This window comes from Belonocnema kinseyi, chromosome 1, assembly GCF_010883055.1.
Source record: "Belonocnema kinseyi isolate 2016_QV_RU_SX_M_011 chromosome 1, B_treatae_v1, whole genome shotgun sequence".
Taxonomy (NCBI): Eukaryota; Metazoa; Arthropoda; class Insecta; order Hymenoptera; family Cynipidae; genus Belonocnema; species Belonocnema kinseyi.
Genome location: NC_046657.1, coordinates 26,599,593 through 26,612,894, shown reverse-complemented (window position 1 = coordinate 26,612,894; position 13,302 = coordinate 26,599,593). Strand labels below are relative to the sequence as shown.

Here is a 13,302-nt window from a genome sequence, read left to right as displayed (position 1 = left end):
TTCCACAATCCACTCACCTCAAATTTCACCACAATATCAGAAAAACTCAGCATCCACAATTCCCACTACTTTACACTTTCATACCGGAAACGGAAGTCCCATTGAAATTATAGTTCAAATTTTGTAACTGTCAATGATATTTTGAAATTGGAATTGAAACTAAAATTCAAATACAAATTGAAACTTTGAAATAAAATTGAAAATTGAATTTGATCATTGAAATTTCGAAAGTGAAATTAAAATGTTGAAATTAAAATTTGGAAGTTGAAGTGAAATTATAAAATTTAAGTGGAAGTTGAAATGTTGAAAATCAAATAGAAATTTTTTAATTTAAATTTTTAGACTGACATTTTAAAATTAAAATAGAAATCGAAACTTTAAAATGTGAATTGGAAATCTTGAATTGAAATGGAAAATAAGATTTTTAAATTAAAGTGGAAATTTTTCAAATCAATATGGAAATTGAAATTTTGGAATCAAAATTGAAATTAAAATTAAACATGAAATTGAAATTTTGAAATAACAATGGACATTGATTTTTAAATTTTTAAATTAAAAATGAAATTTCAACAGCAACATGGAAATTGTAATTTTGAAATCAAATTCGCAAATTTAATTTAAAAATTAAAATTTAAATGTTGGAATTAAAATGGAAGTTAAATTTTTAAAATTGAAATTTGGAAATTGAAAATTATAAATTTAAGTAGAAATTGAATTTGAAATGTTTAAATTCAAATAGAAAGTGAAATTTTGAAATTAAAAAAAATTAAATTTTGAAATTTAAATTTAAATTTTGAAATTGAATCTGAAATTTGGGGATTGAAATTTTGAAATTAAAATTGAAATTGAAAGCTTGAGATTAAAAACGAAAATTTGAAATTATAGTAGAAATTTAATTTAAATGTTGAAATTGAAGTTTAAAATTTGAAATTGGAATGTGGAAATTGTAATTTAAATTTTGAATTTTAGGTAGAATTTTAAACTCAAATGTTGAACGTCAAATAGAAATTTTCTAATTGATATTTGGAGATTGAAATTTTGAAATTGAATTTTAAATTTTGAAAGTGAAATTTAAATTGGAAAAATTTAATTTTGAAATGAAAATGGAATGAAAATTTTGAAAATGAAATTTTGAAATTGACGTATGAAATTGTAGTATAAATTTTGAAATTGGAATTGGAATTTTTATATTTAAGTACAAATTTAAGTTGAAATGTTGAAAGTCAAATAGATATTTTGAGATTTAAATCTGAAATTTAATTTTAAGTTTTGAAAGTGATATACAATTAAAAGATTTTAATTTCTAAATTAAAATGGAAATTCTGCAATTGAAATTAAAATGTTCGAATTCAACTTTTAAAATTAAAATAGAATAAACATATTGTCATTTTGATATTGACGTTGAAATTTTGAAATTAAAATTGAAATTGAATAAAAAAATTTTTAATTGAAATTTAAATTTCGAAATTAAAATAGGATATGAAATTTTGAAATTGAATTAAAAATTTAAACGTTAAAATTGAAGTTTAAATTTGGGAATTGGAATGTGTAAATTCGAAATTAAATTTTGAAATTTAAATTGAAATGTTGAAAATGAAATAGGAATTTTGAAATTGATATTTTGAGATTTAAATTTTGAAATTGAATATTAACTTTCGAAAGTGAAATTTAAAATTTTGAATTTTGAAATTAAAATGAAAATTCTGCATTTGAAATTGAAATTTGGAAATTAAAATTTTGAGATTGAACTTTTTAAATTGAAAATTAGGATTAAATTTAGAAAGTAGAACGTGGAAATTGGAATTTATATTTTGAAATTTAAGTATAAATTCAAATAGAAATTTTGATATTAAAATTGTTTAATTTAAGGAAAAAATCAAATAGAAATTTTGAGATTGAAATTTAGAAATTTGATTTACAATTTTGAAAGTGAGATTAAAATTTAAAAATTTTGAAATAAAAATTAAAATTCTGCAATTGAAATTGCAATTTTCGAATTAAAATTTTGAAATAGGAATTTTGCATAGAAGTGGAATTGGTATTAAATATTAAAAAAAAAAAACATCTGGCTATTTGAAACATTTTTAAATTTATGATCATTAATTGTATTTTATAATATTTTAAATTAAAGCATATATGTTTATTTGATAATTAGAAGAAGGAACGTGTAATAAGAGCAAAAAACGTGCTATTTTTACTACTTGAAATAACAATTTCCTGAATAAAAATTGGTGAAAATTTGTCAGAAAGGACAAACTGGTCCAGCTGGCCCTGAGGGGCCAAGAGGACCCCCAGGCATTCCTGGAAAAGATGGAATACATGGAAAAGAGGGTGAAAAAGGTTTCCCGGGGAAATCTGGCGAGCCTGGACTTCAAGGTCTTCCAGGAGAAAAAGCTAGCGAAGATATTATTCGAGATGTTTGTGTCAGAATTTGGACAGGTAAGAACTTTAACTTTACGTTTATGTTTTTCTTCAAAAAAGGGTCCTTCGTGAGAGCCAAGCTCAACATTTATTTTAGACTTTAGAACTTGTCCTTAAATTTTTCAATAAGTTTTCAAATCTGAAGTACAAACATCGAGAGATGAAGCTTAACGCCCCTTAGGCTTAGGCCCTTATTGCTTAGGTCAGCGATTCTCAAACTTTTTAGGCACTTTCTGGGGAGATGAATTTTCAACTAAAAATTATAAATTTTCAGACAGTTAAAAAATAATTTTTAACAAGAAAAAAAGGTATTTTTCAAAAAAATATATTCCGATAGAAATGTGCCGAATTATAAAAAATCGAGATTAAAGTGAATTAAACTGGTAATAAAAAAAAAATTGTTTATATTCTTCCCTTTAGGTATTTGAGAGTGTTCTATATTCTTGTTTCCAAAGGCTTGTGACCTTGTCCTGTATTTTCGTTTCTTCTTACCACTGCCATTCTAAAAATAGGACGTTCTGTAACACTACCTCCTAATTCTCCTTCTTTAGAAGTCATTGTTTGGTTTTTTCCTTACCCAGTACAACGATCTCTTTCTCTACCTCCCTCTCTCCCCCTCTACCTTTTTCCTCTCCTCCATTCGCTTGACAGATCTTTCAGCTTCTTCATCCATTCTTCTTTTTGAGACTTGACAATTTTAATTCAAAATCTACTTCATTTTCTCTTTCATGCAATCCATTCATCACCCTTACACCTCTCTAACACATGCAACCATATTCGCTTCTTCATTCATCCAACACCTACAATCTCTTACACTATCTTCTATTCTCAATCTCACCACTATTATTACATTTTTTTCTTTAGATACTCTCGCTCCTTTTGATTCTTAACCATTCTATGCCAGTTGTGGTACCTTAAATCTACGATTTTTTTTTCTCATTTTTACGCACCTTGTCTTGTCGCTATCTCTTCCTTTATTCTGCCAATCTCTTCTCATCACTTGCACACCACATTCGAACCTCACTTTGTATATCTGCTTTTCCCATTCCAAACGTTACATTTTGTATCTCTCCTCTTTCCATGACGAACGTTTCATTTTGTATGTCTCCTCTTCCCATAAAGAAACGTTCCATTTTGTATCTCTCCTCCTCCCATAATGAACTTTCCATTTTGTATCTCACCTCTTCACATAACCAATGTTTCATTTTGTATCTCTCCTCTTCCAAATACGAACGTTTCATTTTTTATCTCTCCTCTTCCCATAACGAATGCTCCATTTTACCCCTCCTCTCTTTATCCATAATCTCCCGTTCACACGCTTTTACTATTCTGTTCTCATGCAGACTTTCCACTCTTCTTATTCTCTTTCCATCCTCAAGTTTCCACTCCATAGCTCACTGACCAGACTAAAACATTACACTGAAACGCTCATCCTCCAGTCGTTCTTGAACCTTCTTTTATTTGTTCCATTTACTCTCGCATTCCTATCTCTTTTTCACCTGCCCCTAGTTTCCTCCTCTAGTTTCCTCCTCTCTTTAAAAATACTATGCACATTTCAAAGAAAAATGTTTATCTAGAAATATATATATTTTTAATTATTATTTTAAATTCAGAGCACAATTTTTCTAAACTTTGTACATTAGAAAATTTACTTTGATAATAATATTTTATTATTTCAGTTTTAATCAATAAATAAGTATTATTTATTTAAATTTTGTTTTGTGTTTGTTTACAATAGTACATTAGTTAAATATATTCCAATATTATTTATTAAACGAACACAAATGTTATAAACAAATTATTTTTAAAAGAATGTTTCTTATGATTTTCCATAATTTCACTTTTTTAAAGTTGTTTTGCAAGAACTTAGGATAAAAACAATATAATGGTGATGAAATTTCTTCTTGAGATTATTATTCTTAATATTATAAACAAGTTTAATAAACAAATCCATTAATCAGGCATTTTTTCATCGAAAAATTAGATTTTTCATGTATTTTTTAAAAATTAGAAACTTCACGCTAATTTTAGGAAACTTCATAATTTGTTGTTAAAACTTATGATTTTTTTTAAAACAAATGCATTATTCGGGCATTTTTCGGCAAATAAATTCGTTTTTTTTTTCAATGCCACACCTTTTAGTTGGAAAATTCAAGACAGTTGAAGCAACACTCATAACTAGTTGATAAATTGAATGATTTTTTAAACAAATTTAATAAACAAATGCATAGATAAGGCATTTGTCGAAAGAAAAATTCATTTTTTTCGATGAAAACTTTTTTAATTACGAATTGCATGATGATTTCAAACGAAATTTGTAATTCATTGGTCAATTTTATGACTTTTTTAAACAATTTTAATAAACAAATGCATTACTGGGATATCTATGTGTGTTAATGTTCCCAAATAAAAATATTGGCATAAAAAAACAATTTATGCCTCAACAGATGTCTAAATTATGTATTAGTTTGTTCTAAAAATAAAAAAATAAAAATATCATAAAATTTATCAACTAATCATAAATGTTCCTGAATTTACTATGAAGATCCCAATTAAAAAATATGACATCGAAAAAAAGAATTTTTTCGCCAACAGATGTCCCAATAATGCATTTGTTTATTAACATTGTTTTAAAAAATCATAAAATTGGCCAATAAATTATTAATTTTTTATGAAATTATCATCATCTTCCTAATTAAAAAAGTTGTCATCGAAAAAATTAATTTTTCTTTCAACAAATGCCTTATTTATGCATTTGTTTATTAAATTTGTTTTAAAAAATTATAACATTTATTAACTAGTTTTACATGTTGTGGAAATCATAATGTCTATAATTTTTAAAAAATACATAATAAAAAACTAACTTTTCTGTCGAAAAATTGCTGATTAATGCATTTGTTCATTTAAATTGTTTATAATATTAACAATAATAATCTCAAAAAAAAATTTCTTTATAATTATATTGTTTGTATCCAAATTTTTTGCAATATACCTTAAAAACATAAATGTAAGGAAATACGTAAAAAAACATTCTTTCAACAAAAAATATTTTTATAACAAAATTTTTTTTATCATTATATAATATTGGATTATCTGTAACTAATGTTACTGTATGAAACTTAGTTGATTTAAATAATTTTCATGTTATTGACAATCATTAAACAAGTAAAATAATTGGTTTTTAATAAATAAATATCAATTAATTTAAAATAACAATAATTGGAAAAAATATTTCTCGGGACAAAATTTCGTTTGAAAATGTGCATAGTATTTTTTTTTAATTTCAAAAAACGTTCTCAAAAATCGGATTCTTCATTTTTAAAAAAATAATAAAAGTAAAATTGGGTATAAATCAGTGCTGAATTGAATCCTACAAAGTTTGTTTGAAAAATATTATTAGGTTCGGAGAAAATTTAGGGAGAATTTTTTTTTAGTTTGAAGCGCACGTGCTTTAAATTTATTTTTGTATACAATTTTATACAATTATATTTATTTCAAATTCAAACAAGAAATTTAAAAACTTTAAATATTAAAAATAATTTTTTTTTAACGTTTGTTTAATTGTTTAAATTCGGAAATTTTCTAGTCGGGAAGTTTCAAATTTGTAAATTTTTTTGAATTTAAAGATTCTTTTAATTGTTTGAATTTAAGAGAAAAATAATGTTATAAAAATTGCACTCGAAAATAAATTTAAAAACACGTGCACTTTAATAAAAAAATTTCTTCCTAAGCTTTGTGCAAACCTAATAACATTTTTCAAACAAACTTCAATTTAGCACTGATTTATCTCCAAGTTTCCTTTTTTTTTTTTTTTTAATTAACAATTCGATATTTGAGTAATAATATAATAATTACAAACCAATTCTTTTTAACTCTTTCAATTGAGAATTTTTCAAATTCGGAAATATTATAAAATGCCAGAAATTTTAATATTCGGGAAATTTAATGATTTCGGACATTTTATTATTCCGGAGTTTTTCAATTCAGAAATTTTATTTTTGCAGATTTTTCATTCGTTCGGAATTTTATAATATCCAACACTATAATTCCCGTCACGAGAAAATTCTGAAATTTGAAAAATTTATAAAATAGTTTTTAATAAATTCATTTATCTCTCGATATTAGACGCCCCGGTTTACGATATTCCTAAAATTTATGGCCCTCACAGTTTTGTGATAAGAGGCTCTATGGGACCAAAAGAGAGGATGTGCTCAGTAAACGTAATACCCTCGATTTGGGTTCAAGGACAAGGCAGGCCATGCTCTAAACTGACCTTATATCGGGAGTTGAGTGTATTATTTATTCATTAATTAAAAATGCAATAATAGAATACTTTGATCAGAATCGGTAATTTTATAATTAAATGTGCAAAGATATAAAAAAAATTGTTGTAAAAAATGGGAGTTGGAAAAATATCTTTAAGAAGCTGAGAATAGTTACTGTATGTCCCCTCCCCTCAATTTTATTATTCTTTTTACAAATTCAAAATATATTTTCATATTCAGTTTTAAAGAATTAGGATTTTATCAATTTCAGAAAAAATATCAGAGATGATGGAATTTTTCGAGGCACAGGTACACGTTTTTGGAAGTAAGCCAGGAAGACGAGGTCCTCCAGGTCCTCCAGGATCTCCAGGTTTTCTTTTTTCTCATGCTAATACATTTTTAGATGCAATTTTAATTTGTGGTGGAAGAGGGTAAAATTAGAAAAAAAATCCCCAAACTTCAACAGAGGAAAAACAAAAATTTTATTTCTTTTAAAATTCTTTGAAACCTGGTTCAATTTTCTTCATACATTAATTTCTTTTAATAAAAAATTATTTAAAATTTTCCTAGTATTTTTTTCAAAACTTGAAAACATCTACGTTATTCTTGAAATAACTGCATAATAAAACAAATAGCTTATTTTTAGATCCTTTTTTTGACAACTTTAAAAATATTTTGAAATTTTCAAAAATAAATTCAGTTTTTCAACATTTTTTCAAAATCCTGCAAAGTTGAAAAAAATTATCTTAAAATCTTCCAAACTGGTTTGAAAATCTTTTGGAATATTTTTAAATATTTTCTTTAAATTATTTCTTAAAAAGCTGCTTTTATCATAGACTTCAAACATCTGCATTAACATTTTTGTTTATATTCTAAAAATTGAAATTATTTTCTAATCTCTTCGACACTTCTAAATATCCATTTTAAATAATTCAGTTTACCTAAACAAATTTTTTTAATTCTGCAAAATTAATAAAATTGCCTTAAAATTTTCCAGATCCCTTTTTTGAAAACTAGAAAAACATTTTGAAATTTTTTGAAATAATTTAGCTTTCCTGAAATTTTACAAAATCCTGCAAAGTTGTTCAGTTTTCTTCCATAAATAATTTTTTTTTAATACAAAATTTCCTGGAAAATTTTAGTAACATATTAATGTTCTGCAACAAATATGTAACATTTTTGTAACGACAGGACTGTATTGTTTAAGAAAAAAATATATAATTATATAATAATACTTTTATGTAAAGTTCATGCTAAATTCTTTAATTTTCAACTAAAAGATATCAATTTTTATTTAAAACTGGAATAGTTAAATTTAAAAAAGATGTTTATCATAAAAGATTATAACAAAATAACGAATTTTGAACCAAAAAGGATACATTTCAACCAAATAGTTGAGCTTTCAAATAAAAAAAAGGATTTTTAATAAAAAAAAACTCGAACAGTTAAATTTTCAAAGAAATAGTTAAATTTCTGACAACAAATAGTTCAATTTTCATTCAAAAAGATGAATTTTCAAGCAAGCAGATTATTATTTTTTTACGAAAAAACAAAAATGGATATATTGTGAAATAGTTAAATTTTTCACAAAAATACGTTTTAAATCAAAAAGATTAAAATCCAGACAAAAATATTAATTTTCTAAAAAAAAACATTTGAATTTTCAACAAACAAACAAAAACTGTTTAACTGAATTGTTGAATTTCCTATAAAGTACATTAATTTTTTTACCAAATTGTGAAATTTTCTACTGAGAATATTAATTTACAAGAAAATACTTAAATTTTCCATTATAAAAAATTAATGCTTAACCAAAAATGGAATAGGCACATACATTTTTTGTTCAAAAAAATTAATTTTCAAGAAAAAAAACGAATTTTTAACAGAATAGATACATTTTTAGCGAATCTTTAACGATCAAAAAATTAATTTTAAACAAAATAATTTAACTTTCAGCCAAGTAGTTTATATTTTAAACAAGATAAATTTTATACCAAAAATTGAGCCAAAGATATAATAATAGACTTTTTAACCGAAAAGAAAATGTTTTTATTATTAACATTAATTTTCAACAAAAAGAGATGAAGTTTTATCAAAATACATGAATTTTCAATGAAATATTAAAATTTTTAAACCAAAAAAATTAATTTTCAACCAAGAACCTTATTTTTTTTACAAAAATGTTGGATTTTTAACAAAAAACATAAATTTTCATCTAAAAGAGCTAAGTTTTTAACAATTAATGGAATAGCAATATTTACATTTAAAAGATTTCTTTTTTAACCATAAAAAAATAAACTTTCAATCATAATAAATCAAATTTTAATAAAAGCCATAGAAATAAAAATTGAAAACAAAGAAATTAAAGTTAAACAAATTAATTTTTAACTATAATGGCGCATCACCAATAAAAAATAATTTTGAACAAATATAAATAAAATAAAAAAATTGAATCATAAGAAATGATAAATAAATAAAATTAAGTTTAATTTTCTGCCAGAAAGATCAATTTTCGTTCAGAAATCAAATAGATATATTCATTGCTTAAAAAATTAACTTTTAATAATTTCAAATTAATTTCCAACAAAATAGTTCAATTTTCAATCAATAAAATAAATTGCTAACCAAAAAGATTAATTTTTTACCAAGAAGATTAATATTCTACTATAAAAGACAAATTTTCAACTAAAAAAGATAAATTTTCAACTAAAAATGGAATAGATATATTTACAATTAAAAAATTATTTTAAAAAATGTAACAAATTATCTGAATTTTGTACCAAAAATATAAATTTTAAACTAAGATGATGAATCGACAAAAAAAATAATAATTTTTAACAAAATGAACGATATACAAACATAATAGTTCAATTTTCAACAAAATAAATTATTGTTCAACAAAGCACCTGAATTCTCAATTGTAAAAGATAAATTTTTCACCAAAATGAAATAATTACATTTTTAGTTGAAAAATAATAATTAAAATTTTTTTAACGAAGTTGTCAAATGTTTAATAAAAAATATGAATTTTCAATTAAGACGATGGTTAAAAAAAGAATTTTCAAGAAAAACTCAGATAATTCTATTTTTAGTTTAAAAAATTAATTTTTAACTAAACAAACGATATACAAATAAAAAAGGTAAATTTGTAACCAAATACTTTGGATAGTTTAAAAAGATTTCACAAAAACTACAATGATTTTAAAAAGGTTTGAATAATTTCAAAAATATGTCAAATACTTCAAAAATATTTTCAAAGGATTTCAATGATTTCACAATAATTTCAATGATTTTCCAAATATTTCGTAAATATTTCATCATTATTACAAATATTACCAAATATTTTTGAAATAAATTTCAAATATTTCGCTAAAAATTCGGATAGATTTGAAAGATTGCACAAGGGTATACACGATTTTACAAAGATTTAAACAATTTGACGAATGTTTCAAAAATATTAAAAAATTTTCAGAAAGATTTTACAAGTTTTTTAATGATTTCCAAAATATTAAAAATATTTCGAAAATATTTACACAGTTTCACAAATATTATCAAATATTTTAAAAATATTTTTCATTTGATACAAAGATTCAATGTATTTTCTAAAAATTATTCTAAATATTTTATCAAGATTTCTGAAAGATTTCAAAGATTTCACGAAGATTTTTAATATTTTGTAAAGATTTCGGATAAATTAAAAAGATATCATAAAAATTTCAATCATTTCCCAAATATTATCTAATATTTATAAAGTAATAAAAATATTGCACAAAGATTTCAATGATTTTCCAAAGATTTCGTATTAATTAATGAGATTTCACAGACTTCAATGATTTTCCAAAGATTAAAAATAATTCGCAAAGATTAAAACAGTTTCATAAATGCTATCAAATATTTTAAAATACTTTTTTTTATTTTACAAAGATTTCCCTGATTTTCTAAAGATTTTACAAAGATTTCGAATATTTTAAAAAGATTTCCCAATTACTTCGATAATTTCCAAAATATTTTTTAAAAATAAAAAAAGTATAACAAATATTTCAGAATTATTCTAATTATTTTGCAAATATTTCTAAAATATTTCAAATATTTTACAAAGATTTTTAATATTTTGTGAAGATTTCGTATAAATTTAAAAGATTTCAATGATTTTCCAGATTTCAATCATTTCAAAAATATTATCCAATGTTTATAAAATATTAAAAATATTTAAATAATTTTTCAATGATTTCGGATAGATTTATGAGATTTCACAAACCTTTCAATAATTAAACAAATTTCATAAAGATTTCGGATATGTTTAAAAGCTTTCACAAAGGCATAAATGACTTCAAAAAGATTTCAATAATTTTACAAATATTTGAAAAATATTTCAAAGATTTTCAAAAACTTCACAAAGATTTAAATGATTTTCCAAAGATATCACAAAGATTTTAAAGGTTTTGCAAAGATTTCAGATTGATTCAAAAGGTTTCACAAATATTTAAACAATTTCAAAAATGCTGTACAATATTTTACAAAAATTTCAATAATTTTCTAAATATTTTGAAAAGATTTAAAAGGTTTCACAAAGACTTCAAAAACGTCACAAGTGTTCCAGAAAGATTTTAAATATTTCGCACAGATTTCAAATAGTTTAAACAAATTTCAGAAAGGCTTAAATGATTTCCCAAAGATTTCAAAAATCTGAAAAAAAAATATTTTAAATATTTTATAAGGATTTAAATGATTTCCCACAAGATGTCAATAAATATTTCACATATTTCGTAAAGATTTCGGACTTCACAAAGAATCCCCAAAACATTCAAATATTTCACTAAGATGTCGGATAGATTAAGAAGATTTCACAGATTTCAATAATTTCACAAAATTTAAAAAGATTTCACAACGACTTCAATAATTTCCAAAAGATTTTAACAATCTAAAAAATATATAAAATATTTCAAAAATAATCTAAATATTTTATAAAGTCTTCAATGATTTCCCGAAGATATCACGAATATTTCAAATATTTCGACAGATTTCACAAAGATTTCAATTATTTTCCAAAAATTTCACATATTTCACGAAGATTTCGGACAGATTAAGAACCCAGTAGGCACAAGATTTGGCGACATCGTTACGACATCGTTACGACAACTTTACGACATCCTATGTCCGTGTCGTTAAGGTGTCTTTACGATATCGTGAATGAGTCGTATGATCTGACGATGTCTTTACGATATTGCAAAGACGCCGAAACGACATGGACATAGGATGTCGTAAAGTTGTCGTAACGATGTCGTAACGATGTCGTAAAGACGTCGCCAAATCTTGTGCCCACTGGGTATTTCGTCTACAATTTTTAACTTTGAGACGCCATTTTGAATAGTTACAATTTAATTTTTGCTAAGTGGAATCACTTATTAGACACGAAAGAAAAAAATTCTAGGGCGCGATATATTTACTATTCGAACACATTCGTCTTTGATTTCGATCCGAAAGCCTAGATTTAGAAAAAACAATTTCTTTGTAACTCGAATTTTCGCTAAAAAACGAACATAACCTATTCAGATTACGTTTTTCTCTCAAACCAATGGCAGTTGCAGAAAGATCGTGAAATTCTACGTAGATATTGATCTATTAAAAAAATTTTTTTGGCAGTTTTCATTAAACCTAAGAAGGCTGAAAAAAATGGAAAAATGCGTCCCGTCCGGGCTTAATGGGTTAAGAAGATTTCACAAAGATTTCAATAATTTCACGAATGCTTAAAAATTATTTCCAAAGATTTCAGAAATATTTCAAATTTTTGGCAAAGATTTCGAATAGTTTAAACAGATTTCACAAAGACTTCAATAATTTTCCAAAGATTTCAACAATCTAAAAAACATAAAAATTATTTCAAATATTCGATAATGATTTCAGTGATTTCCCAAAAATTTTAAAGATTTCGAATATTTGATAAAGATTTCAAAAGGTTTCAGATAGATTAAGAAGATTTTACAAAGAAATCAATAATTTCCCAATTATTTCAGAAATATTTTTGGAAAAAATCAAACGATTTTCTGAATGTAATAATTCAATTTGAGAGGGGGGAGGGGGGATTAATATTTTGCGCCTCCCTGGACGATTTCTGAGGAGAGTCATTGCCCCTTAGGGCTCCTCTGCCTCTGTTTGTAGAAGAAAATATATCAAAGTTTGAATTTTCGAAAACAGGTATTCCTGGTACACTTGGAGAAAGAGGACCAATGGGTCCGCCGGGCCCAGAGGGCCCATCTGGCTTTCCTGGAACAGATGGCCTTCGAGGCGAAAAGGGAGAAAAGGGTGATGCAGGAACTGGCCTTCCAGGCCCTATTGGCTTTCCGGGAACTCAAGGTGAGAAAACTTTCCGGAAAAATGAAGGAGAATTTTTGAGACTTTCAAAAGGGGCGCACATGAATTCTGCTCATAGGTCACACACTTCGGAGTGATTTAGGGATCTTCAAAAATATATATTTTGTTAAACAATTTTTGGAATCATTCAAAATTTTTTATTATTTTTGTATTTATTCAACACTTCTAAATATCTCTTCACCTAATCGAATTGGTTATACAATAATAATTGTTTTATTTCTATTTATTCTTCCAAATTCGTTTT

At 24.4% G+C, this 13,302-nt stretch overlaps 1 protein-coding gene across 1 annotated transcript in view; it reads left to right on the top strand.

Moving 5' to 3' along the window:
• The window catches only part of LOC117181651 (collagen alpha-1(IX) chain-like), a 187,678-nt gene that overhangs the window by 159,846 nt on the left and 14,530 nt on the right, over window positions 1-13,302 (top strand). Inside the window, exons 12-14 of the mRNA XM_033374552.1 lie at window positions 2,247-2,439; window positions 6,958-7,056; window positions 12,882-13,040. Coding sequence (XP_033230443.1) covers window positions 2,247-2,439; window positions 6,958-7,056; window positions 12,882-13,040 — 451 coding nt within the window. The remainder of the gene's footprint in view (window positions 1-2,246; window positions 2,440-6,957; window positions 7,057-12,881; window positions 13,041-13,302) is intronic.